Genomic DNA, 26,437 nt, shown 5'->3' on the forward strand with positions numbered 1-26,437 from the left:
TTTTGGAGATGCGTGTAATGGCTGAATTTGATTATTCTGGCAGTAATACACGAATCTTTTCCACTTGTTTGCATAGCAGTGTCTAGTGGTAGGTTTTCTAGCTTGTTTTATGACCTCCATACATTCTTGTGTGAGGTGCAAGTGTCCGAATTCTAGGATTTCAGGAGCCAAATTGCTAGATTCAAAGATGCTGGATTTGGATGTCTGATCTGTTATTTGTGTTGTGTCAACAGATCTGGTTTGTTGGGTAGTTTGACATGAGGTACTACTGACAGGTCTAGTAGTGTCGTGTACCAAGGTTGCCTTGCCCATGTTGGTGCTATTAGTATGAGTTTGAGTTTGTTTTGACTCAACCTGTTTACTACATATGGAAGGAGAGGGAGAGGGGGAAAAGCGTATGCAAAGATCCCTGACCAGTTCATCCATAGAGCATTCCCTTGGGATTGATCTTGTGGGTACCTGGATGCGAAGTTTTGGCATTTTGAGTTTTCCTTTGTTGCAAATAGATCTATTTGAGGTGTCCCCCAAATTTGAAAGTAATTGTTTAGTATTTGGGGGTGAATTTCCCATTCGTGGGTTTGTTGGTGATCTCGAGAGAGATTGTCTACCAACTGGTTCTGAATCCCTGGAATAAATTGTGCTATTAGGCGAATGTGGTTGTGAATCGCCCAATGCCATATTTTCTGTGTTAGGAGGCACAACTATGTTGAGTGTGTCCCTCCTTTTTTGTTTAGATAATACATTGTTGTCATGTTGTCTGTTTTGACAAGAATGTATTTCTGGGTTATTATGGGTTGAAATGCTTTTAGCGCTAGAAATACTGCTAACATTTCCAAGTGATTTATGTGAAACTGTCTCTGATGTATGTCCCATTGTCCTTGGATGCTGTGTTGATTGAGGTGTGCTCCCCACCCTGTCATGGAAGCATCTGTTGTTATGACGTATTGTGGCACTGGGTCTTGGAAAGGCCGCCCTTGGTTTAAATTTGTACTGTTCCACCATAGAAGCTAGATGTATGTTTGGCGGTCTATCAACACCAGATCTAGAAGTTGACCCTGTGCTTGTGACCATTGTGATGCTAGGCACTGTTGTAAGGGCCGCATGTGTAACCTTGCCTTTGGGACAATGGCTATGCATGAAGACATCATGCCTACTAGTTTCATTACCATTCTGACTTGTATCTTTTGTGTTGGATACATGACCTGTATTACTTTGTGAAATGTTTGAACCCGTTGTGGACTTGGAGTGGCAATCCCTTTTACTGTGTTGATTGTCGCTCCTAAGTATTGCTGCGTTTGACACGGTAAAAGATGTGACTTTGCGTAGTTGATGGAGAACCCTAGTCTGTGAAGGGTTTGTATGACATATTTTGTGTGCTGTGAGCACTGTTTTAGCGTGTTGGTTTTGATTAACCAGTCGTCTAAGTACGGGAACACATGTATTTGCTGCCTTCTGATATGCGCAGCTACTACTGCCAGGCATTTTGTAAAAACTCTTGGCGCAGTTGTTATTCCGAATGGTAACACTTTGAATTGGTAATGTATTCCTTGAAATACAAACCTTAGGTATTTCCTATGTGAAGGATGTATTGGTATATGGAAATACGCATCCTTTAGATCTAATGTTGTCATGTAGTCTTGCTGTTTGAGCAGTGGGATTACGTCTTGTAGCGTGACCATGTGAAAGTGGTCTGATTTTATGTAGGTATTTAGTGTTCTGAGATCTAGTATTGGTCTCAGAGTTTTGTCCTTTTTGGGTATTAGAAAGTACAGGGAGTAAACTCCTGTGTTCTTTTGTTGAATTGGTACTAATTCTATTGTGTCCTTTTGTAGCAGTGCTTGAACTGCTAGTCCTAGAAGATCTATATGTTGTTTTGACATCTTGTGTGTTTTCGGTGGGACGTTTGGAGGGAATTGGTGAAATTCTATGCAATAACCATGCTGGATAATTGCTAGTACCCAAGTATCTGTTGTTATTTCCTCCCAAAGTTTGTAAAACTGGCTTAGTCTTCCCCCCACAGGTGTTATGTGATGGGGGTGTGTGACTTGTGAGTCACTGCTTATTTTGAGGGGTTTTGGCACCTTGAAATTTTCCTCTATTTTTGGGGAATTGGCCCCTTCTAAATTGTCCGCGAAAACCTCCCCTCTGATATTGCCCCTGGTAGGTAGCTCCTGTTTGAGAGGTTGTGGCTTCTGTGGGTTGACCTCGAAACCCTCCCCTTAAAGGTGTTTTCCTAAATGTGCCTCTGCTCTGCGGGGAGTAGAGTGCGCCCATGGCTTTGGCTGTATCGGTGTCCTTTTTGAGTTTCTCAATGGCAGTGTCTACCTCCGGCCCAAACAATTGCTGTTCATTAAACGGCATATTGAGCACAGCCTGTTGGATTTCCGGTTTGAACCCAGAAGTACGTAGCCATGCGTGCCTTCTTATTGTGACTGCGGTGTTTATTGTCCTTGCAGCTGTGTCTGCTGCATCCATGGAAGACCGTATCTGATTGTTGGAGATACTTTGCCCCTCTTCCACCACTTGTTGCGCTCTTTTTTGGAACTCCTTGGGTAAGTGTTCGATGAAATGTTGCATTTTATCCCAATGAGCCCTGTCGTATCTTGCCAAAAGTGCCTGAGAGTTGGCAATACGCCACTGATTTGCTGCTTGTGCTGCAACCCTTTTACCCGCAGCATCAAACTTGCGGCTCTCTTTGTCCGGAGGTGGTGCGTCGCCTGAGGTATGAGAGTTGGCTCTCTTACAAGCTGCCCTCACAACTACTGAGTCCGGTGTCAGTTGTGTTGTAATATATATAGGATCTGTGGGTGGTGGCTTGTATTTTTTCTCCACCCTTGGAGTTATGGCCCTGCCTTTAACTGGATCCTGAAATATTTGTTTCGAATGTCTTAGCATTCCTGGGAGCATGGGAAGACTTTGGTACTGGCTATGGGTTGCGGATAGGGTATTAAAGAGAAAGTCATCCTCAATTGGTTCCGAATGTAATGATACATTGTGAAACTCGGCTGCTCTTGCGACCACCTGTGTATAAGATGTACTGTCCTCAGGTGGCGAAGGCTTTGTGGGATAAGAGTCTGGGCTGTTGTCAGACACTGGAGCATCGTAGAGATCCCATGCATCGGGGTCATCCTGACTCATTGTATGAGCTGGTGAGTGCATTAGTGGTGGAGTGGTTGCTGGTGATGCATGTGTTGATGGCGGTGGAGAAGGTGGTGGGGTTGTTCTCTTTGCCACCTTTGCCTGTGGTTGCTTGTCCCCTTGTTGAAAGGCAAGTTTCCTTTTGATCTTGATTGGGGGAAGAGTGGTTATCTTCCCTGTATCTTCATGGATATGAAGCCTTCTCTGTGTGTGGTCAGGTTCCACAGTTTGAAGGTCCTCTCCAAATCTATGTAATTGGGTGGTTAGCCCTTGTTCCTCTGTATAGGAACTACTTTTCGGTTCCGAGGCTGGGTGTTTTAGGACCGAAACCTTTTCGGAAGTTCTTTTCGTCTCCGAAGAAATTTTCTTTTGCTTCGGCTCGGTGTCTCTGTGCCGAATCTTTTCGGCGCCGTATTTGTGCCGAGGTTTCTCGGAGCCGCTGTCTCGGCTCCGAGGTTGCTGTGTGGCAGTATCACGACCGGAGTCGGATGACTTCGACACCAGCATGCCCATTTTCGGTGCCTTGGCTCGGTCACCTTGTTTTTGGGTTAAGCCATGGCCTGTCGGCGGTGGCATCCCCTGGGCTTTTGTGGACTTTTTGTGAGTCCTAATTTTCGACGTCTTACTCACGGTTGACGTTTCTTTGGCGTCGAGTTCTTCGGAATCCGACTCGTGGATGGAGAAAGTTTCTTCTTCTTCCTCCTCGAACCGATGTGGACCTGTGGGCGTGGACGCCATTTGTAGTCTTCTGGCTCTTCGGTCTCTCAGCGTCTTCCGGGACCGAAACGCTCGACAGGCCTCACACGTATCCTCCTTGTGCTCGGGGGACAAGCACAAGTTACAGACCAAATGCAGATCCGTATACGGATATTTGTTATGGCATTTTGGACAGAATCGGAACGGGGTCCGTTCCATCAGTCTTGAAGTCGCACGCGGTCGGGCCGACCAGGCCCCGACGGGGGATCGAAATTACCCCGAAGGGCCACCGGAGCTCTTCAAAATTCGGTGTCGATTTGTTCTAACTAACCCGATACCGAACGCAACAATACCGACGTTTTTTTCCGAGATTCTAACTAACTTTCCGACCCGAAACACGGAGCGAAAAGGAACACGTCCGAACCCGATGGCGGAAAAAAAACAATCTAAGATGGAGTCGACGCCCATGCGCAATGGAACCGAAAAGGGAGGAGTCCCTCGGTCTCGTGACTCGAAAAGACTTCTTCGAAGAAAAACAACTTGTAACACTCCGAGCCCAACACCAGACGGCGGACTGTGCACAGCATGTGTATCTGCAGCTACACATGCCATCGAACATATATATATCTATATATATATATCTATATCTATATCTATATCTATATATATATATATATTGTGACTGCCTGATAGGCCTGATTACCTGTTAGAAGACTACCGGCATGGGTTGGTCGTCTTCATTGCAAATTGTTTTGAACTCAGATGCGTTAAAAGATATGACTGTTAAGATGGACCAGTTTAAAACTCGTACACAATAAAATGCAGCTGCTCTAGACCAGAGGGTGTAATTCATATGTATATGTATTCCGTGGCATGCATTTACTGAAGATGATATAGCTGATTGTTTCTGCTCATGAATTTATGTTAGATTGTGACAGTGGTTAAAACGGTAACAAAACTCGAATAAAAAGATTTTTAAAAAAATGAAAAAAATACATAAACGGGAATTGGTTACTAGATATCTCTACAAATGACACTGAGTTATCCTTTCTAGCACTCCCTTCCTAGGTTTTTCAGTCAATGTGTTGGTGTAGAGGGTTGAGAGCAGCCATCGCCACCAGGAACCTGCTCTACTGTAAACCGGTGAGGATGAACAAGAATCTGGGCAGAGACAGGTCCATATATGTAGAGCGAGTGAGCAAACCTCCTTCCAGTCCTGTGACACAGAGTTCAGGTGGGGCCAACCCCAGAGCTCCTGTAGTAGCGCTTCCTAGTTGCCTGAATGGAGGATTTTTAGTTTTCAGTTTGAAAGAACAAGGCATTTCTGTGTAGAAACATCATTTACAAATGTTATGTGTGCACACACACTCATTCTATCTCTTTCTTACTGCCCCTCATCCTCAAGCAACAGGTCATTGTTACACACTTGCCACCTAAACATCTGCCACCTCGAAATGGCTGGGTTTGAAACTAATAGCTCCCTTTCAAACCTAATCCAAGTGGAACGTGTATGAGGGTTTGGCATCAGCATTCGCAGCAAAACAAGTTTAGCAAACTTTGCCACATGATTCCGGAAAGGCAAGGGTAGGGCAAAAAGAAAATCTTTAAGAAGGAAACTAAGAGTAGCAAGTTATGTGAACAATTCACTCTAATTATATTGTTTGAATGCATTCCGAAAGCCACCCAGCTCAAATAAGACAGAGTTCATTAAGCCACGCACGAAAATTCATAAAATTGTTTTCATAAAACACGCATCATTGGGTCTATCTGTTTCAGCCTTGGGGATAATAATAGATGAGTCATCTCAAGTGAGCAAAGCTGAACCACTAACAGAAGAGGGAGTGAAAGAAATGACTATCGACATTAGGAACTCTGCTAATCAGCATATCTGATATAGAGCCATGATAAACTCACCACTAAAGACAGAAATTGTGGAACTTGCACTGAAGACGCAACCTCAGTTGAAACAAGCATTGGTAATACCAATGGGTCGGCTTTAAAGGAATGTCGTATGGTAATGCGAAGCGTTACAAGTTATTAGTTTAGGAATAGATATGTATTTGTCTGGAAGCAAAGAACTGTAAAATAATATTGGTGTAGGTTGAAAGTTCAAGTAAGTAACACTGGCACTGTCAAGTAACACCTAAAAAACTGTGTATGTTAATGACTGCCCTCCTCCCCTTCTGTGTCACTGTCGGAGAAAAACAATATGTATAGTTATCTATGACACTTTAATAGCTTTTCAATGTCATGTGTGTGTCCCTGCAATTTCGAGCTTAGAGAACTGGATAAACAAAATTATTGCAGCTGCTATGAAGCCAAGCACTTTTTTGTGGAGGAGCACAGCTTCTGCCCAATGAAGACATGTACTCCTGGCTCCCAACATGTGGGTGGAACCAAATCCCCTCTCTAGTGATGCTTACATAATTGTCTGGCGACAGCTGTGCTGGCAGGACAGACCATAAAGACCGATTCAGCCCATCCAGACAATGGGGCAAAGGCCACACACACCTCTGCCATCAAAACCTCTTGAGCAGCTTACTCGTCAGAAGCTGTATTACAACCACAAACATTTCTCAAAAGCTGCTGAAGACTCTGCAATGATTAAACAAAAACACCTTCCATTACCACTACGTATACACTATGAGGAGTTGAAAACAAGAATGGGTGAAGGGAGGGGCTTGTGCCGATTTCAGAATAATACAATGCAGGAGGCTCTTTGTTGGAAATATTGAAACAGACAAAGAGATCTTACTTTCCATAAAAGCCCTTGCATGCGATACTGGGGGAGTATCAGCGTGACAAACACACGAGGTGTACGCTAAGCACACATTTTGTTTATGGCCTTCATTAGACCCTTTTCAACATATCCCACCAAGAAATAGACAATGCTTTGATCAGGGTGCAGTGCTCCTACTCAAAGAGCTTATCTCGAGACTAACTTTCGGCTGGGGGAACAAAAATGCAGTGCTATGAAAAGGCTGCAACAAATTGGTATATCAGTATGTAAATATCTTCTACGCTTCTCCCCAGCAGCCTTACATCATTTACAAATAAAACTGATTTCTCCTATCTTATGGGTGGTCTTATATGTATTTACATATCATCTTTCTCTCACCCAAAATGCAAAACAAATCTTCCTCACTAGGAACAACATCTCCCTGCTGCATGAAAGTAACTAGCCACCCCCACTCACCCCTGGTCCCTCAGCGTGTCCCTCAAGCACAACAATCCAATCCAGTGCTCACTTGAATGGGAGGGACAAAAATAGGGCTCAGTGGCAGCAACTGAGTGGAACAAAAATACAACACAAAGCAAAATCTCAGTCCTGGGGACCCAAAAAGACATTTTAAATGTTTGTCACTACAGTCACCACCACATCTAGCAGGCACTGCTCTTTACAGACAGGAGGCTTGCAAATCAGTTGTGGACGAAACTATCATGGGATCCTGTGAAGAGACTAGCTAAAACAACGTGAGTGGCAGTGAATACTATAATCTCATCAGGCCACTTGCTACTATAAACCTGTGAGTCGTGCCATGGCAGCCGCAGACACAGTATGGGGCAGGCTGCACTTCGCTTCGCCAGAACTCCACAGTGGCACACTTTGGGTGGCACACAAGGCCGACCACATCCCAGCGGTTCTGGAAAAGGGTGGAAGGAAGAAATGGTCTTTCTTCTACCTTTTTCCCTGAGGCAGATGCGGCTGGTCCTCCTGGAGGGTGACATAAGTGGGTAAGAAAGATATCTGGACGACGGGAACTTAGTTCAGTAGGAGCTTTAACAGCAGGCTTGAGCCTAGAAACACACCTCGCTTTCACACAAAGGCTAAACACAATGTAATCTATTAGCTATGTCTAACAGACATACATTATAGTAAATGTTGGGGTGCTTAATATTTCCGCGCAATGGAGCACAATATAGTACCTTTGCAGTGCTTAAGAAATAGGGTGCACGTATGGGGGCCAAGTGAGACGGGGAGCCTTCGGTATGTCATGTGGGTTACAGTGACTTATCACAGACACAAGTAAGTTATAGTAATGTGGGTGGACCAAGTAAATTGCCTGAAGAACAGGGGATGTAAAGAAAGTTTTCCTCCTTGAGTTTGCTGAGGTTCTCGAGTCCATAACCCGAGCACACCTGGGGAGAGGGTGAAGACTGCCTGAAACCTCAGTGTTAGACCTGACATGCCTTAGGGTGGTCACCCCTAACTTTTTGCCTGCCTCCCTCCACTTTTTGGACCCTGTTTTGCTGGCTTTTAGACTCTGCGCACTTTACCACTGCTAACCAGTGCTAAAGTGCATATGCTCTCTTCCTTTTTAAACATGGTAACTCTGGATCATACCTGATTGGACTATTTAATATACTTATAAATCCCTAGTAATGTGCACTAAATGTGCCTAGGGCCTGTAGATTAAATGCTACTAGTGGACCTGCAGCACGGGTTGTGCCACCCACTTAAGTAGCCCCCTTAACCTTGTCTCAGGCTTGCCATTGCAAGGCCTGTGTGTGCAGTTTCACTGTCACCTCGACTTGGCATTTAAAAGTACTTGCCAAGCCTAGAACTCCCCTTTTTCTACATATAAGTCACCCTTAATGTGTGCCCTAGGTAACCCCTAGAGCAGGGTGCTGTGTAGGTAAAAGGCAGGACATGTACCAGTGTAGTTATATGTCCTGGTAGTGTAAAGCTCCTAAATTCGTTTTTACACTACTGAGAGGCCTGCTCCCTTCATAGGCTAACATTGGGGCTGCCCTCATACACTGTTGAAGTGGCAGCTGCTGATCTGTTTAGTATGGCCAGAATGGTAATACAAAATCCTGCTGACTGGTGAAGTCGGATTTAATATTACTATTCTAGAAATGCCACTTTTAGAAAGTGAGCATTTCTTTGCACTTAAATCTTTCTGTGCCTTACAATCCACGTCTGGCTGGGCTGGGTTGACAGCTCCTTGTGCATTCACTCAGACACACCCCAAACACAGGGTACTCAGCCTCACTTGCATACATCTGCATTTTGAATGGGTCTTCCTGGGCTGGGAGGGTGGAGGGCCTGCTCTCACACAAAGGACTGCCACACCCCCTACTGGGACCCTGCCAGACAGGATTGAACTGAAAGGGGACCTGGTGCACTTCTCAGCCACTCTTTGAAGTCTCCCCCACCTCAAAGGCACATTTGGGTATAAAACAGGGCCTCTGCCCTACCTCATCAGACACTTGCTGGAGAAGAAACCTGAACCAGAAACTACATCCTGCCAAGAAGAACTGCCTGGCTGCTCAAAGGACTCACCTGTCTGCTTTCTATAAAGGACTGCTGCCTTGCTGTTGCCTTGCTGCCTTGCTGAACTCTTGTCTGGCTGTGAAAGTGCTCTCCAAGGGCTTGGATAGAGCTTGCCTCCTGTTCCCTGAAGTCTCAGGACCAAAAAGACTTCTCTTTTTCACTTGGACGCTCCGTGCGCCGAACATTTCGACGCACAGCTTGTTCCGCGGCGAGAAAAACGCCGCACACCGACGCTGATCGACGCGACGCTCTTGGGATGACCGAAAATCCGACGCACGGCTTCGCAAGGACAGCGCCGCCCGACCTCTAGAGGAGAAATCGACGCGACGCCTGCCGTGAGATCGTAATTTCGACGCGCAGCCCCGCAGACCGACCTCTAGAGGAGAAATCGACGCGACGCCTGCCGTGAGATCGTAATTTCGACGCGCAGCCCCGCAGACCGACGCGCAGCCGGAGAACAAGCAGGAAAATCCACGCACAGACCCGGGACATCTGGTAATCCCCGCGATCCACAGAAAGAGACTGTCCGCGCGCCGGAAAACGACGCACGACTTCCCCGCGTGGAAAATAACGACGCGAGTCCGTGTGTGCTGGGGAGAAATCGACGCACACACCCTTTTTCCATGCACCTCTTCCTTTGTGGCCCTCTTAGGAGATTTTTCCACTCTAAACCAGGTACTTGTGCTTGAAAGAGACTTTGTTTATATTCTAAAGACTTAAGACACTTTATATCAGTTTTCAGTGATATCTCTACAATTTCCCATTGCAACTTTATTCTTTTTGACCTACAATTATCCTGATAAATATTATATATTTTTCTAAACACTGTGTGGTGTATTTTTGTGGTGCTATATGGTGGTATTGTATGATTTATTGCACAAATACTTTACACATTGCCTTCTAAGTTAAGCCTGACTGCTCGTGCCAAGCTACCAGAGGGTGGGCATAGGATAATCTTGGATTGTGTGTGACTTACCCTGACTAGAGTGAGTGCTTTTGCTTGGACAGGGGGTAACCTGACTGCCAACCAAAAACCCCATTTCTAACACTCAGCTTCTGGAGCGGGAGAGATCGGAAAACTAGGGATTATACATTTCTGCAAAACACAAACTAGTGGAAAAATTCATAAAAGGCCACTACGTCTGCTATGCCTTTATATTTCCTATGCATAATTCATAAATGCTCAGCCAGGAATAAGGCCAGGCTTTTACAATTGTCCAGCCCGTAAATCAAATAAAAGGAGACATTCACTTTGAGCACACAACAGATGTTTGCCATGCAGGTGGGCATACTATGGACAACAAATAATATATTTCACACCTACTTTCTGCAACATGGCTGTGGCCTTACAAGGTGTTGGCCGTCAAGCACGTCGGCTTACCCTAACACAAAGGCTCCCTTTCCTTATTTCACGTTATGCCCCACAATGCTTAGGAAGATCCCAGAGCCATTCCTCGAATGGAAGCCAGACTGAAAACAGACAAGGGAGAGCTATTCAATAAGCTACATTGAAAGTATGTATGGTGAGTGTAAAAGGAAGGTCCAAACTTCAAACTACCCTATGTATTAGCCATCCAGGGGTCTTCAAACTGGGGGGTGGGCACCTCCAGAGGGGCCCAAGGTGATCCCCAGGCTCTGGCCAAGAGAAGCATTATGCTGATAACAGGGCTTTGTTTTAAGCTGTAAAACATAAGCAGCAGTAAACCACTCTGTAATGGGCCATCACTAACATGCTTTGTCATTGATAGCCAAGCTGGGAGTATGTATCTAAAGGGGAGGGGACTCCAAACACTCTTCAGAACCCCACCTGCACTTCTAATAATCACATTGTGAATGCTTTTACACGCTGGTAAGGCCTGCCTGACTAGAACAGTATGTTTGGCATCATGTATTTGATTGCATTTTTTTTAAAACCGTAACAGACCTTAACGTCAATGTTTAAATTAGTCTAGACATATTTAAACATTGGCAATTTAATAAAATAATTGTGAACAATTTGAACAGGACCCCAGATTAATTTGTTTTCCACTGGGGGGAGGGGCACAGCATAAAAAAGTTTGAAGACCACTAAGCCATTCGGATACAGCAAGTGTACGTAAGTAGGTGAAAGTTTATACTCTAAAATGGATATGGCCCTAATACCAGTAAGTAAACACAGTTTAAAGAAAGGGTTATGGTATCCAAAATTCACACTGGTTAGCTGACCAATATCAAGCAAGGTAAAATTCTTTAATTGTATTCTTCTTGTATCTTTGTTGTAACATTGGAAGCCAGCACCTTTTTCACTTAAGGCTCCATGGAGCACCGCTGTTAAAGAGACCTCAGTGAAACCAACTACCATCCACACAACTTAATTTCTCTACTACTCAAGAACTGCTAACATTTCGTGCAAATAATACTAGTTTTGGTTCATTTTGGTTATGACATGGTGACATCATCTAACATCTTTGTCCTATTACTCACCTGCTTCTTGGGTTATATACCTCATTGTATAAATTATAACTTATAGTGTGCATGATCCTCGTACATGCCTGTGCTGTATCTATCAGAGCAACCAACACTGTTTGAGCTATTGATGCCTTTACCAGCTATTTTGATGTGTAAATCTTTCAGGCGTTCCTTTCCCCAATATGCCAGCCCTTACTGACCTGTTTATTGAGTGTGAGACCTTAAGACTATGCATGGGTCACCAGTGTACTCAAGACCATGGTTATGCATGGTACAACCAATGATATTACTATGTCAAAATCACATGCAACATTGCAACAGTCATTTATATCCATGTAACGTACAATACAGGAGGTAGGTACAATACAGATGATAAGTCTACCATGCTGAAAATCAGGGTGAACAATGAAATGGTATAGTTACAACTTTGAATTCTATACCTTGTCACAAATACACCCCTGTATATCCAATATAGTGCACATGACGCACAGTTTTTGTAGGATCTTTCCATGCTGTATCTATCGGAGCAGCCTGTGTGATCCTGTGATGTTCGATCAACTCTTTCAATTTAGTGTCTAACTGAAAACTACACACCAGTCACCACTGTACTCAAAACCATGGTATGTATTATACAGTTGATAAAATCAGGACTAACTTTACATTACTCACTCAAGATCACGCTATTTACCATATGATTGATGTTCTTTCCATGTTCCAATTTAGGTGGAAAAATGTAATGTCATACTAATGCCTCTGTAAACAATCATGGAAAAAGTGTCCCATTGCTCTTCCATCGAAACTAGGCCTGGGCAGAACTTGCGGAGTTTCACTCCATGGAATTCCGCAGTTACCTAAAAACTCAACCCAGATTCTATGGAATTTGGTGAGCTGCGGAGGTTCGTAAGGTTGCGCTGCTCGCACTGATTTTTAGGGCTGGAAGCTTGTCCCACACAGTAAAATCAGCGTGAACAGCACCACGGAGTGCGCCAGAGGGCGCTGCCTCTTCCTGCCGCATGAGTAGATGTTCTACTCATGCGGCAGCTTTTGCAACTTGAGTGGCAGGTTTCTCAATGTGAGCAGCAGCGACTTTCTGCCACCATCAGAGTTGAGAAATTTCACCTGGAGGTGTTAGAGTGCCCAAAAATCACTCAAGGGGATGCAAATTCTCACTTACTTTCGCCAACATTGGCAAGCCGTGCCCAAGAAGAAAAAAAACTCACCCACACGGTGGTTGGTGGAGTTTTGCCACAACTCCATGCTCCAAGTGGAACTCGGAGTGGGCAAAACTCTGCGAACTTCGCTGCCGTGGTGGAATTTTTGGCCCACCCCTATTTGAAACGTTTGCATTTCTTTTGTTTCAAGTCAATTGGCTCACTAATTCATCATTCAGTCCTTTTAGCGTTTCCTTGTTGCCACTTTCAATTTGGACCCTATGATTTTTGCCAAACCAAAACCGATTTCTAACTCCGAGACACAATTAGTTCATTCAGCACTATAACTATTATTTAAAACACACGATCCAACCTTATGGCAACCCATCATGACACACTTAGCTGACCAGAGCCCTTAGGACATAGCACTGAGTCTAGCTGTTCACATTGTTTCCTACTTTCTAGCTTTCATTTCTCCCAAGAAGGCTGCCATACTATACAATCCACAATCCGGGATGCCTGTACTTGGTTACAACACAAGACCTCACAGGACAACCTCACAGTGACTCTTACAATCTAACACTGTCTTTTTCAAGATAGTTCCAACGTTCCACAACACATTACCAGGGACGTTTCCCTTCTTGTGGCTTTTAGATAAAATATTGCAGAGACTTTGTGAAGGTTCAAAGACAGAACACAATCTCTTCACTACAGACTGCAATTTTCTGGTTTATGTTGACAACACAAATATAAGACTAAGCTGTGTGCTCCATGTCTTGCATTCCCACATAACCCTGCCTTGCATCATACTCTCTTTTGCCACTCTTTCTAGAGACTAGGCTGGCAGCTGCAGATGCAGACTCTTCTTTCCTCCACACCCTTCTTTTAAAGGTCAGCAACAACTTCTCCCTTCTATTCCAGTAACTAGTCAGTTTTCCTATATATTATGGCATGCCTTTCAACACGTGACCATGCTCCTGTACTATCTACCACACCTCTGACACCCTGGGCAACTGCATCTTATATTCTGGTGCTATCTGCCTCATCTAGCATAGTCTGGTATTGACTGCTTTATCTACTAGTCTATATCAACCTCACTCCTATCTTTAAATGGCCTTTCCTACTTTTTATGGTATTTGTATTTCTGATTACAAAGGCAGTATTAGGTTGCTCTTGCTTACTTGACTTTTTCTACATTAGATAGAGATATCCAAGGTGAAACATGGGACTTCTCATACTGATACTGATTCTGTGTGACTCGTGCATGAAGTGCTTTAAAAAAGTTGAGTACTAAGTCTATCTTTTTATTATAAATGTCTCCAAATGCTCATTTATATTATATGCATGTCACAACAAAACAACCTTTCAGTCTTAAAAAGCCCCAGGTCAAGTCTCCTCAGGGTGAAGCACGAGGTGGGTGATCCAACATATGTAATTTGGGAAAGACAAAAAACTCATTGCAAACTGTGAAAGAAAGTAAAGATGTCCTTGTACTGATGGCAGAAGATGAATAAAAATCAATTCTACTAAAGATTTGTGCTGTGTCTTTAAATTGAACTTCCAGTGGAATATTGTGTAATGAATACTCTTAAACGTTATGTTTCACTCCCTATGTCAAAATACTCCCTTACACTGATGGAAAATACTCTGTTTGTGGATGTACTCCTTGTAAAAGAGCAGAATAATATCACTCAAAGTTAGCAAACAGCTAAAGTAGGCTGACCTATTGCCCCATGGTGTATAGGTAGAAGTAAAATGGGAATGACACAACAACAGACCAAAGGTCAAAGAGGGCTGGCTGGCTGCCCATATAATTATGAATACGTGTATGTGTGTACGTATATTTTTTAACTAGTTAGGTGGTGAAATTAGATAACAAAATTCAGTTTAAAACTTCCCCAAACACTAAAATTCACCAGGTATGGTTTACTAAGCTTACTACTGCACGTATTGTATCACTTATGGGTTTCAATTTTGTAATTTTCAACAAAAAAAATTGGGGCATTTTTCAAATGCATTACATTTGAATAAATAGAAGTTAAACAGGACAATTGTTGTATTGGATTACACAGTAGATGGTAGTACTTTTAGAGATATGACCTACGTAGATGTTTGTTATCTGATAGCTAGAATATAATAGAAAGGATTGACCATGTGCTATGTGGAACATCATAAACATAAAACGTTCAAGCTGGGCACATATAATTAATCCCTTTGTCATGAATGGATTGGGTGGCTGACTAGTCTAATGGTTATCCGAATCAATGGCAATATGTGGGGGGAATATCCCTGGATGAACTAGTCCTAGAGGGATGCAGCATATGTGGAATAGAGAAGAATTAACATTCAGAGATCTACGGTGTTCGCCCATGTCATAAGCACAAAAATAAAGAGCTAATCGGATTCATGGTGGTAGATAATTATCAATAGAGGTCACCTTCAGTTTTAACCACAGTGTGTCCAATTCTCTAGCTATTGGGCACATGCGTAGGACTCTAGCCTCCTCTCTATGTACGGCTCTACTTTCAGCCTTCGTCCACAATACTAAGTCTTGACATCAAGTTTCAAGCAAGGGGGGATAGCACAGATTCATATTTTATAGTAATGGCAATCTTAGATATCAGAAACACCAGATTAAAAACGCAAACTGACACATTTTGTTTATGAGCTTTTTTAAATGCCTTAGGCGCATGCTTCCCTTGGTTCTACTTTTGGCAATCCCACAAGATCTGCTAGCGGTAGTGTCATCTCTGACCAGAAGGGTCCCAATATGGGGCCATTCCATAACATATGACAAAGGTCCGCTGGTGGGGTGTCACAGTGAGCATAAGAGGCCTCAAAAAGGCTACTCGATATGGCGAGTCAGATTTTATCAGGTCGAGCTATTTTTAGCACCTACTAGTCCATTCTGGGGAGAGAACTTAAAGCTTGAAGGAACAGGTGTTTTGCTCATTCAGAAAGTGATTGAGCAATAAAGACACCTTTTAATCTTGTTTTTATCTAGACACATTGCTGTCTGTTCAAGGACAGATGTCAAATGTCAGTTTGTATTTTTACTAATCGTTTCTTTTCCTGGAAAATGGTGTTTACATTTCTTTCTCTTATTACAGTTAGAGATTTTTGTCAAGTGAGCTTTCTGAAAATCATTGTAACACAAAAGGGTGTAAGATGCCAGGCTATTTTCCTAACACACAACATTTAATCAGCTTGTAAATGAACAGTACAAGTATTTCAAAATACATCAGGAATTCCGAAATATTTTTTTTTTTTATAATTTAGACGAGTTATGCAAACAGAGTTAAATAGGAGCAAAACAAATGAAAACACTTTACTTAGTGATGTTCAAATAACAAATGTTTGCAGAAACTCGATTTCCAAACATTATACACTATATAGTTTTATCAGTAAAACCACGCCAGTGTGAAATCTTGTGGCCATTTCAATGGAAAATTTGCCAATTGCAAATAAGTGTGCTACCACTTCATGCTTAAGGTATGTATTAATTAAAAGTGCTAGAATTTAAACAAGATTTGAGAAACAATGCTGCCCCCGCCCTGATGGCAATGTGGTTACTGAACCAAGAGGCAAGTCAGCGGTCATATGTAACCTATATGTGGCTAGACTTCTATAATATTTGGAGCAAACGTTTAGTCCATTAAATCAAACAAAAGTGTTTTTTGTACAGCAGACATGCTGAACTCGCATAAGGAGCTCCCATATGGAATAAAGAAGAAAATGGTGGCTCAGTCAATTAAAATATTTGCCCTGGATCACTTAATTTGAAACCAGTGTAGGGGACAAGAGCATTATTATTAGGTCAAGTAGATTATTTAAGTCACTAGACCTGCAGGCCTAGTAAAATTTTTAGGATTTTTCGAGGCCTGCTTAAAATACATCAACAGTAATAAACAATTGATTAATTTTGGCTGGGGAGAAATACTCCTTATCAAGGATATTAAATGGTATCCATTTAAACCAAGCACTATGTAAGATGTTATGAGGGTAATCTAAAGCCCTACACCATTCTGTGTCATGCAATACCCTGTTAAATTCAGATTACCAGGTGTCACTCAGTGGCTGGAATGGGATTAGAGTATGATTTAGAATGGACTTATTCGGCCCATTGATGATTTTCTACCATACCCCATGATATATACGTTTTTTTTATTTATGATACATATGGTTTGTACTAATGTGGGGTTTCAGGCTCAGTGTCAATTATAGACCACTTGGCGCCAAGGGTGTACCCAATAATTCATGTATTAAAAATTGCCCACATGTAATTCAAACTATTCTATAAGTGAAGAGAAGGACAGGAGCTGACCATCCTGAAAGAGGTCGCCGACGGTCATACCACCATCTATGTCCTAATAATACAGATCAGGCCTACTGAGGCGTTTTTTTTTGTTTAAGGAGACCAGGGAGGGGTATAGCTCCCTCCTGACATGTTAAATTATATCAACTCCCCATGGGTGGCCAACCCCTGCTTTGAAGTGGCTCAAAAAAATCCATTTAAATTTCTGGGCTGGGAGTCTCTCTGGGTCACCCCACAAGTACATGGGGGTAAGGGTGTCCCTACCCTACCGCCTTTTACCTTTTTTAAGGACAGGGAGACCTACTCCGCTTTCCCTATAATATCGGTTGCAACATTTTCTTCACAGTTGCGGTCTGCTAATGAGATAGCGTGGTCAGTGGTACCAAAATGGCCATCAGGACAAAAAGCACCCTAAGCCCATAAGGTCATATTTGTCTGAATTTTTGGTACCCTTGGTCACCTCTCCAGATATACTTAGAATTTTAACCCTTCATGCCCAATATGACCAGCTCTTTAAATGTCAATTTCTCAAAAATCACAAAAAACATGCTTCCTGAGTTAAGTTATAACTTCTGGCAAATTTGGTGTTATTCTGTTAAGCTGTTTTTTTCTGTGTTTGAAGGCAAAGCTTCTTATGAGAAATAACATGGTAAATCAATGTTTTGGGATTGTCCTCCATTTGACGGTTCAGCACAAAACTTTTTATGAAGGAGCCGAGATGGATGAACATTTTTTGGGGAACATTTTGCACAGATTTGTTAAACTGCACTAATAGTATTATCGGAACAAAAAATGCTATCCCTTTGGAAACTCTGACCTAACTAGGACCATTGTATTAAATTTATCAAAAGGTCTAAAATAAGGAATGAGCTGCTTAGGGCTGAACTTGTAAGGAGTGACATAGGCGCTATAACGAACACTTGAAGCAACATTACTCTCCCTCTCTTTTTACTGCTTGTCTCTTTCCTCACATCTCTTTCTTTGTCTTTTCCTCTCAAGCTTGCCCTCTCTGTCTCATTGACTCATCCTTACAAATCCCAACTAAAAGGGGGTGCATTTGAAACTAGAATGCTCTCCCCCATGTAGACCAATGTTCAGCGAGGAGATGATGTGAGCAGAGAAACCAATCACAAACGTCTGAGCATGCTGTCACTTGGTGCACAATCAATTTAAATACATCTTTCTTTACAGCAGTGATTTACTAATATTTATTAGAAAATGTGTTATTGCAAGAAATCCTTAACCAATAGCTGCCCCTACATTCTGGATTTAGACACACAGAGAATCAAAGTACTAAATGTTGATGTGATGCCCTAGCAAGGATGTACTGCTCTAGCAAGGAATACTAATCTTCATTACTGCCAAGTCCAGTTTCTTCATCCCAATGCTTATTGTATGAAGTTTACCTACACCCTGGCAGACAAGCACCTTGATGCTTTTTTTAATTAAAAAAAAAAAAAAAAAAAAAAAAAAAACTTTTCCTCTATTATCCACAAAGCCACAACCCATTTTGTGTCTCCTATGCCCTTCAACCCTTATGTCCATTCCAACCCAACCACCAATTGAAGCCCATATTGCTCCAGAAAGTTTAGTTTAAAAGATTTATAAAGCGCATTGCTACCCAAAGGCCTCCCAGCGCTAAAAAAAGGAAGTAAAAGCTCTGATGCAAAAAAATATTGACTGACAATGGAACGAAAGTTAGAGCTAATAAAGGACAGTTTTTTTTTTTTTCCAGAACGGAAGTTCCAAAGGTTCTTGCCGGAGTTCTAGAGCCAAAGGCGCGCTGCCTTAATTGAAAAGGAGTTACCTCCCCATGAATACCTCTTTAACCGTGCTAAGTGCACTAGCTGGGTGGTGGAGGATCTCAGCGTTCTAGTAGGGGCATAAAGAGAAATGCTTTCTCTAAGAAAATGGGGTCCCTTGTGCAGAGCTTTATATATCATGCATAGGGCTTTAAAGTGAATACGCTGTTTTATTGGTAGCCAGTGAAGAGCAGCTAAGGCTGACTTGGCTGAATGATGTCTAGGTAAATTCATAAGTAGTCTTGTGGCCGCATTCTGTACGACGTGGAGTTTCTTCACAACATAATCAGGAGAGATGAGAAAAAGAGAGTTGCCGCAGTCGAGTGGAGAGAGTATCATAGCCTGAATAAGAATTCTTCTGGCCAGTGGGGGCAGCAGCTTGAAGATTTTCCTTAGGGTTCTAGGAGACCAAAACAAGAGGAAGAAATATTTTTGGATTGTTGTTCCATTGTTAGGCGACAGTCCAGCCAGAAGCCACTGAGAGGTCATAAGGTTTGACAATTTTAGCTAAGGAGGACAGATAGATATTAAAAAGAGTAGGGCTTAGAGAGGAGCCCTGTGGGACTCCACAGGTCAGGGGAAGTATATCGGACAAGAAAGAACGGTCCAAGACTTGGAAGGTTCTTCCTGTGAGGAAAGAAGAGAACCAAGCTAATTCTATACCTTCTATCCCCATACTGGAGAGCCTATGTCAGAGGGTGTTGTGATCCACGGTGTCAAAAGCGCGCACTGAGATCCAATAAAATAATGGCTGCGTGACCTCCTTGATCTAAAAGTTGCCTAGTTGACTCAGTGACTGCCAGAAGGGCTGACTCAGTACTGTATTGGGGTCTAAATCCCATTTGAGAAGAGTCTAAGAGTTCATGGTCCTCAAGAAAGCATGTCAATTGCTTATTGACGTGCTTTTCCATGATTTTAGCTAAAACTGGAAGAAGGGCGATGGGCCTGTAATTACTGAACAGAGTAGGGTCGAGTTTAGGCTTTTTCAAAAGTGGTTTAATGATGGCATGTTTAAGGGATTGCGGCAGGATTCCTAAAATTAAAAAATGATTAAGAATCCTTGTCAATTATGGAACAATAATGTCAGAGACTGATGCCATAATAGTGGGAGGGGCGGGATCAAGAGGGGATCCTGACTTAATATTGTGGATGAGGTCTATAACCGCGGCTTCTGTTAGAAGCTGGAAAGCTGCAAGTGAAATCCCTGAGTGCTGGGGGTTGGCACACTGCTCACTCATGAGTTCCTGGTTGGAAGAAAGGAAGAAGTGTGAGCAATGGTTTGAGAAAGATGAAAACAGGCATAATGATGATGTTCCCTAATCTCCTAGGGCCAATTGCTTGTCCTGGTCCCTGATGTAGGAGGATAAACAAAGCCTCCAACGAGGGCCAGACTCCCAGTCAGCGCCTAGTATCAATACTACAGGAATACAATATAAAAAGCATTCAATTAAATCATGCATTATTAATAAACCTTTTGTGCTTCCTAGTGCGTCTACATCCCACACAAGTATTTTTCCCAGTATAACCTGTTCTACCCGTTTTTGCGGCTGCTGTCGATCCATCTTCAAGATCCTCCTCCACTCCGCTCCTAAACACTCCTTACAATCCATACATCTCCACCTACCAAGTCTACAGTGAGATCATACAGTCTTATTACATGCCTTGGGGTAGAAAAACGTGTCTTACCCTTCCTTGCCCTTGAATCAATTTGTATTCACACCCAATTCTTTTTTTCAAAATAACCAGGTATTGCACGATTTTTCATTTCATACCTTTGTTGATATTTTCTTTATCTCCGATACATTCTCCTCATGTTCGCACTGTCTTACTCTGCCTCTGCCTATTCAGGGTGGACACATTATTGAGCATAGTAGGATACCTCTTAATAAACAAAAAGAGGCTTCCTTTGAAGAATGTGGCATACACCTGTAGCGTCACAAGTCCGTCCTTCCCATTCAAAATATTGTGCATCACCAGTTGTATACTTTAGTTCAACACACCATTAAATTGTTCAACAAGCAGGATTTCACTTGGATGATATAGAACACTGTTATTACGTTTGGTTTCAGAATTCTTCAGCAACTCTTTCATTTCATTAGAAGCAAACGGTGATCCATTATTTGACAACGTATACTCTAGACACCCTTCGCTTGCAAACAACGTCTCCCAAGAATTTGATAATATTGACTAATTTCACCTCTGTTACAGGGCTTTATTTTGAGACACTTAAAAACTAGTCTACAAAAGGGCATACATTCCTCTTAACCCTACACAAGTGTATGGAGCAGTATAGTCCACATCAATATGTTACAATGCTCCCTGAAGATGTCCAAGCCAACACGTCATTATAACCTCTACCGGTATTTGAATTTCACAATGGGAGTTTCTCGCACAACCTATAATTTGTCACTTCTTGTGTATGACATACAACCTCTAACTTTCCTCGCTAGGTCTTTATCATTCCTGGTCACCAAAAATCTAACCTTGCCCTTCACTTCATTGTCAACATGCCTCCATTCCATTCTTATAATAACTCCATCAACTTCCTTTCAGTGCAGCCAGAACCACCTATTTGTCTGCCCTCCTCAAAAAGCCATCGAAGTCTAAGGATTCCAACCACACTAGTTTATAATTTCTGAAGCCATTCAACTTATCCACCATCCTCAGTCAACCTTTAGAAACATACATTTTGATTTATATGAACTACACATACTTAGCAATTTCTATCAATCACTGCTCCTTGCGGATGGCCCAACTATGACATTCTTCCACATAGGTTACTTCCCACTCCTCTTCCATTGGCTTAGGAGTATCCTGGATTGACAATTTAGATCAGCAATCAGTATTAACAATATTCTTTCCTGGTACAGACTTAATAGTGAGACAGTACCAGTGTTGTGAGGGTACCTTAGTAGCTTTTATGTAGATATGTTGTACCCCCACCAGCAAACTAACACCTCCGGCATAACTGAATAGCTTGCTTACACCCCCCTTAATGTCCTAGATGCGAATGCCACCACTCTCTCAGCACCTCCACTACTTTGCATTGACATAGCATATTACCCTGAGGGACTTACAATGGTCACTGTACAGATTTTAACCCTAGATTCCTATGGCTTCAAGGCCATAGCACTTTCAGTAGCCCTCTTTATAATAAAAAGGGCTCTAAAACATTATTCCGCCCACTCAAAGTCTACCTTCCTTTTTGAGAACACCTTCAGTCTCTCTTACAAAAATTCTACAAACTTGGAATAGCATTTCGCAACATGCAGAAACGACCTTAAATGTTCTTTATCACCCTCTCGGGTACTACCATTAGCTTCAATTTGGACCTTAATCCTCAGCAGATATTTTGTGACCTAGATACTCAACTGAGCAAGTGGGAATGTTCGATTCTTGACACTCCTGATGAATCTCACAGAGGTAGAATAATGCTGGATTCCACACATAAAAAAAAAAAAAAAACCTTACACAGTGCAGTGGCTATAAAAAAAAAAAAAACTTGCATTGTGCCGTGGCTCTTCTTGGTGTGTCATACTTATCTCGGAAATAAGTCTTTATGTGGCACAGCTTTTCATATGCTTACAGTGTATTAGCAGAACAAATACATTGCTAAGGAGCTGCAGCAACACCACCATCCAATAAAAGTCTTTATCTAGATCCAGAAAACTAACTGCAGATAGGAGTTCAGGCATTATTATGATCTTATAGAATAAGTGCTCTATGAACCCCAGCAACAAAGCAATTTCATATCCTTAACAAGACAAAAAGATAAAAAAATACAACTGTATTTACTGGCAACAAGCACACAATTAGAAGCGATTTAAGGAGTTGTTTCAAGAGAGGTATACAAATTCATTTAGACACCAAGTGTCACTCACTGGGCAGAGATATCACGTTTTGGAGCACAATCTTGCTCTTAGTTTGCCAGTTTTCTAAATAACCGAATAGACTGCAACTGAGCCTCGTACCTCTAAAGCTTTTTTAAAACGTTAGCTTTTGATCCAAACGCCTCAAAATACACAATTCAGGAACCTATTCAACGCAACACTGCGGTTGTTATTCGGGTTAACAGAATCGTCTATGAATCATTAGCAAAGCTTCCCCGCGCCTGAACTCTATTGGGGTCGCCACATATAATGCAATATGATGGGAAAGTGTATATACTTCTAAACAATGGGTTACAGACCACGCACTATCTAGCACCAGAAATGACATATTTGCCCATTAAAGTACTATGCATACCCACTATGGTTATGTTTTTTACAAAAACTCTGAATTAAATAATATATAAACTGATACTTTTATATTTCTCTGTTATCAGCCGTAGGCAATGCACAGCCCAGGCCACAGAAACCGTCGGAACAGCCACAGACCCTGGATCATGGGCTGCAAGCAGGTGCCAGTGTGTACCAGAGATGCAGCGGGTACCGCAGCTCTACTTCCTGCTCCGAGGCAACAGCAAATGGTAGGGGCGTTTCGAGAGGAGACTCACCTATGCAGAGCTCAAAAACGTAGGCATAGTAGGACCAGAGGACCACCAGGGTGATGATGAGGACAGGGATCCAGGACAGCACCCGCTGGCAGCACCGCAGCCCCCTGGACAGAGCCATCTTCCAGCCCAGATGCATCCTCATCGGCCCTGCCTCCCGCTCGGCTAGCCTGGTCTGCTCAGGGAGGAAGCGCAGAAGGGAAGAGAGCGATCGGTGTTCTATTAGGCGTCCTGGCTGGCACCGCATCCCCGCAGGCGGCTCAGTTGATAAACATTTCTGCGCGGCCATGTTTCAATGGAACAATAACGTATCCATTAATAAAATATAATAATAAAATCAGTGCTTTTTATAAAAAAAATCATACCGAATCGGAAACTAATTGTTGAAATTGCGAGCACTGTTTTAATTTAAAAGAAAAGGGTGTTGTCAAACTTACTGAAGAAATCACTGAATATTGCAATTCATAAACCTACAGTCAAATACAGAAAATTCTTGAATAGCAGTGAAAGACTTGTTTGACTTATATTTTTATCAGTTTCACTAATGACTGAAAGTTTTTTACAATTGCAAAATGGCCGCGCGGGTTATCTCTTCTTCTGGCAGTTTTCCTTCTTCCGTTTGTATGTAAACACTGAGACGCTCATACACATGTCTTCGCAGACTCGTGCGCGGTCTCTGGAGTGAGCTAGGCTTATGCTTTGGAGCGTGGCGGCTCTACGAGGAAGCGATATTCTTGAAAACACGAGAATATTTCATTATATATAAAAAATGTAATTAAATATTAAAATTAGAGGTGGCGAAATCTCGAGCCAGAAGCTTGCCTCTCCATAGCTGTCAAGCAGGTTTCAAGTCACTACATGTCACCTAGGGCACAGTGCGCCAGTTCCGTGATTTCCTTTTACAAACCATTTGAGTAATATGTCAGTCTAAACCAGATGTCTTCAAAGTGGGGGTGTTCACCTCTAGTGGGGACCTTAAGTGAAGGGTGAGGTCGCCCGGCTCTGGCCAAAAGAAGCACCTATGCTGCTAACGGGGGTTTGTTTTAAGCTGGAAAAAACAAGCAGCAGTAAACCGTGCTGTAATGGACTATCAATACAATGTTTTGTCATTTATATCCAAGATGGAAGTATGTATCTAAAGGGAAGTGACTCCAAACTGTCTTCAAAACTCCCACCCTCACCGCTTTTTTTTTATTTTTTTTTTAGTTTAATCAGCTTTATTATGGAATTAAAAAGAATCCAACAAAATTCCATCAACACAGGAAACAGTAACAGTACAAAGCTAGTAAGCAATACAAAGAGAAAAGCTGTTTACAATTTTATAATTAAAGGGAGAAGGAAGGACATACAAGGGGAAGGGGAATGCAATTCATCACTTGAAGATCAGATAGGTAAATTTAATTATATATATGCATAATGAGAAAAACTAGAACCATGTTACTGAGAAAAAAACAGATAAATAAATTACGGTGGTTTAAAATTCTCAGACCTAATGGATTGATCACATTGTTTAATGTTATTATTGAGAAAGTTTGTTAATGTGGACCAATACAAATCCCTATTCACCAGAGGTCTACAAACAGAAGCAAAAATAGTATCTAAACGATGATAATGGCAAACATTATTCCACCAAGCTGGAAAGGATATGCTAAAGGAGGATTTCCAGTTAACTGTAACTTGTTGAAAAGCTAAGGCCAACATGAGATCAAATAATCCTTTGTCTTGGGCATGTAATTCAATTTTATCTGAAAGACTACCTAAAAAATTGAGATAATTGACATGGGCATTTTATTCTAAAAATAACTGAGAGTTGGGCCCAGACTTTTTGCCAACAAATGGCAGTAGGGGACATTAAAAAAGGATATGGAGCAAATCACCTTTCAAGTAATGACATGACCAACAGACAGTACTAAGACATGATACCAAATTTGGCTAGGGATATTGGTGTATGATATAGCCTACAAAAAAGAAAAAACATAGATTGAGTGGTAGAGGTTGATCTTGAAATTTTAAAGATTATGGACCATATTTTGTTCCAGAAAAGAACGGTCAAATCACAACCCAAAACAACTTCCCAAGAAAGTTCTACTTTGGCTTTAGGACTAAAAGGATCAGTTGATCAAAAATATTTGTATATAAAAGATGCCTTTGGGTTAAGAGATAACAAATATAAAAGTTAATCTGGGGAGTAGGGGAAAGAGGTATGGACTCTAATGGAAGCGAACAGAAAATGTCTAAAACTGTCTCCATAAGGATTGAAAATTTGTGCAAAAATGATCGAGGACAGTGAAAAATCCGTTGGAATTGAGGAAAGGAATGAGGATTGAGGCCATCAAAAAGATCTTGAATCCAGATAATTCCCATAGTTCTCCAAGATTTCCAAATAAAGGGTCTAATATTAATAGTTATGAGTTTACTATAGCAAAGCGGAGATTGCAAAAAAGTGACCCTAGATGAGATTTTTCTTTGATAATAAGGACTCAATAAACAGCAGGTATGTTTAAAAAGCGGTGAGAAAATTATGTTATTTTTTGAAGAAAACCTTAAAAATTCCTTACTATAGAAAGGTGCAAGTAATGTTAGTTCAATGTCTAGCCACAATGGAATAAAAAGAGAAAGAGCTGAAGAAAACCATTTGGTACATTGTTTCAAACAAAAAGCTTTATGATAAGTCTAAAAATCAGGAAAGTTCACCCCTCCATTATCCTTAGTTTTTTTAAGGAGTAAAAGAGAAATTCGAGATTTTTTCTTATTCCAAAGGAATTTGGAGAGAAATGAGTCCATTTTTTAAAGTAAATATTTGGTATACGAACTGGAGTCATAGATAAAATGTACAAAGCAATGGGAGTAATCATCATTTCAATGGAATCTATACGACCCCACCATGATAAGTAAAGAGGATTCGAGGACAATAGTTTGTCAATTCTATGGATACAATCCTTCATATTTATTGTAACAGATTCAACAACGGAGTTAGTAAACCAAATATTTAATTTTAGAATTATTCCAATGAAACCCAGTGCAGTCAAAGGAATGCTTGGGGCATAATTTCAGTCTTCTCTGAATTAATTTTATAACCAGAGACAGATGAAAAACTTGAAAGTTCTTTAAGTAAAG

The 26,437-nt window shown here is 41.8% G+C and overlaps 1 protein-coding gene across 1 annotated transcript in view; it reads right to left on the reverse strand.

Moving 5' to 3' along the window:
• Positions 1–23,493, reverse strand: part of ZDHHC15 (zinc finger DHHC-type palmitoyltransferase 15) — a 170,868-nt gene extending 147,375 nt beyond the window's left edge. The window contains exon 1 of the mRNA XM_069211028.1: positions 23,324–23,493. Coding sequence (XP_069067129.1) covers positions 23,324–23,465 — 142 coding nt within the window. The 5' untranslated portion in view covers positions 23,466–23,493. The remainder of the gene's footprint in view (positions 1–23,323) is intronic.
• Between the last annotated feature and the right edge of the window lie 2,944 nt (positions 23,494–26,437).

The sequence above is a fragment of the Pleurodeles waltl genome, chromosome 2_1 (genome assembly GCF_031143425.1).
Source record: "Pleurodeles waltl isolate 20211129_DDA chromosome 2_1, aPleWal1.hap1.20221129, whole genome shotgun sequence".
NCBI lineage: Eukaryota > Metazoa > Chordata > Amphibia > Caudata > Salamandridae > Pleurodeles > Pleurodeles waltl.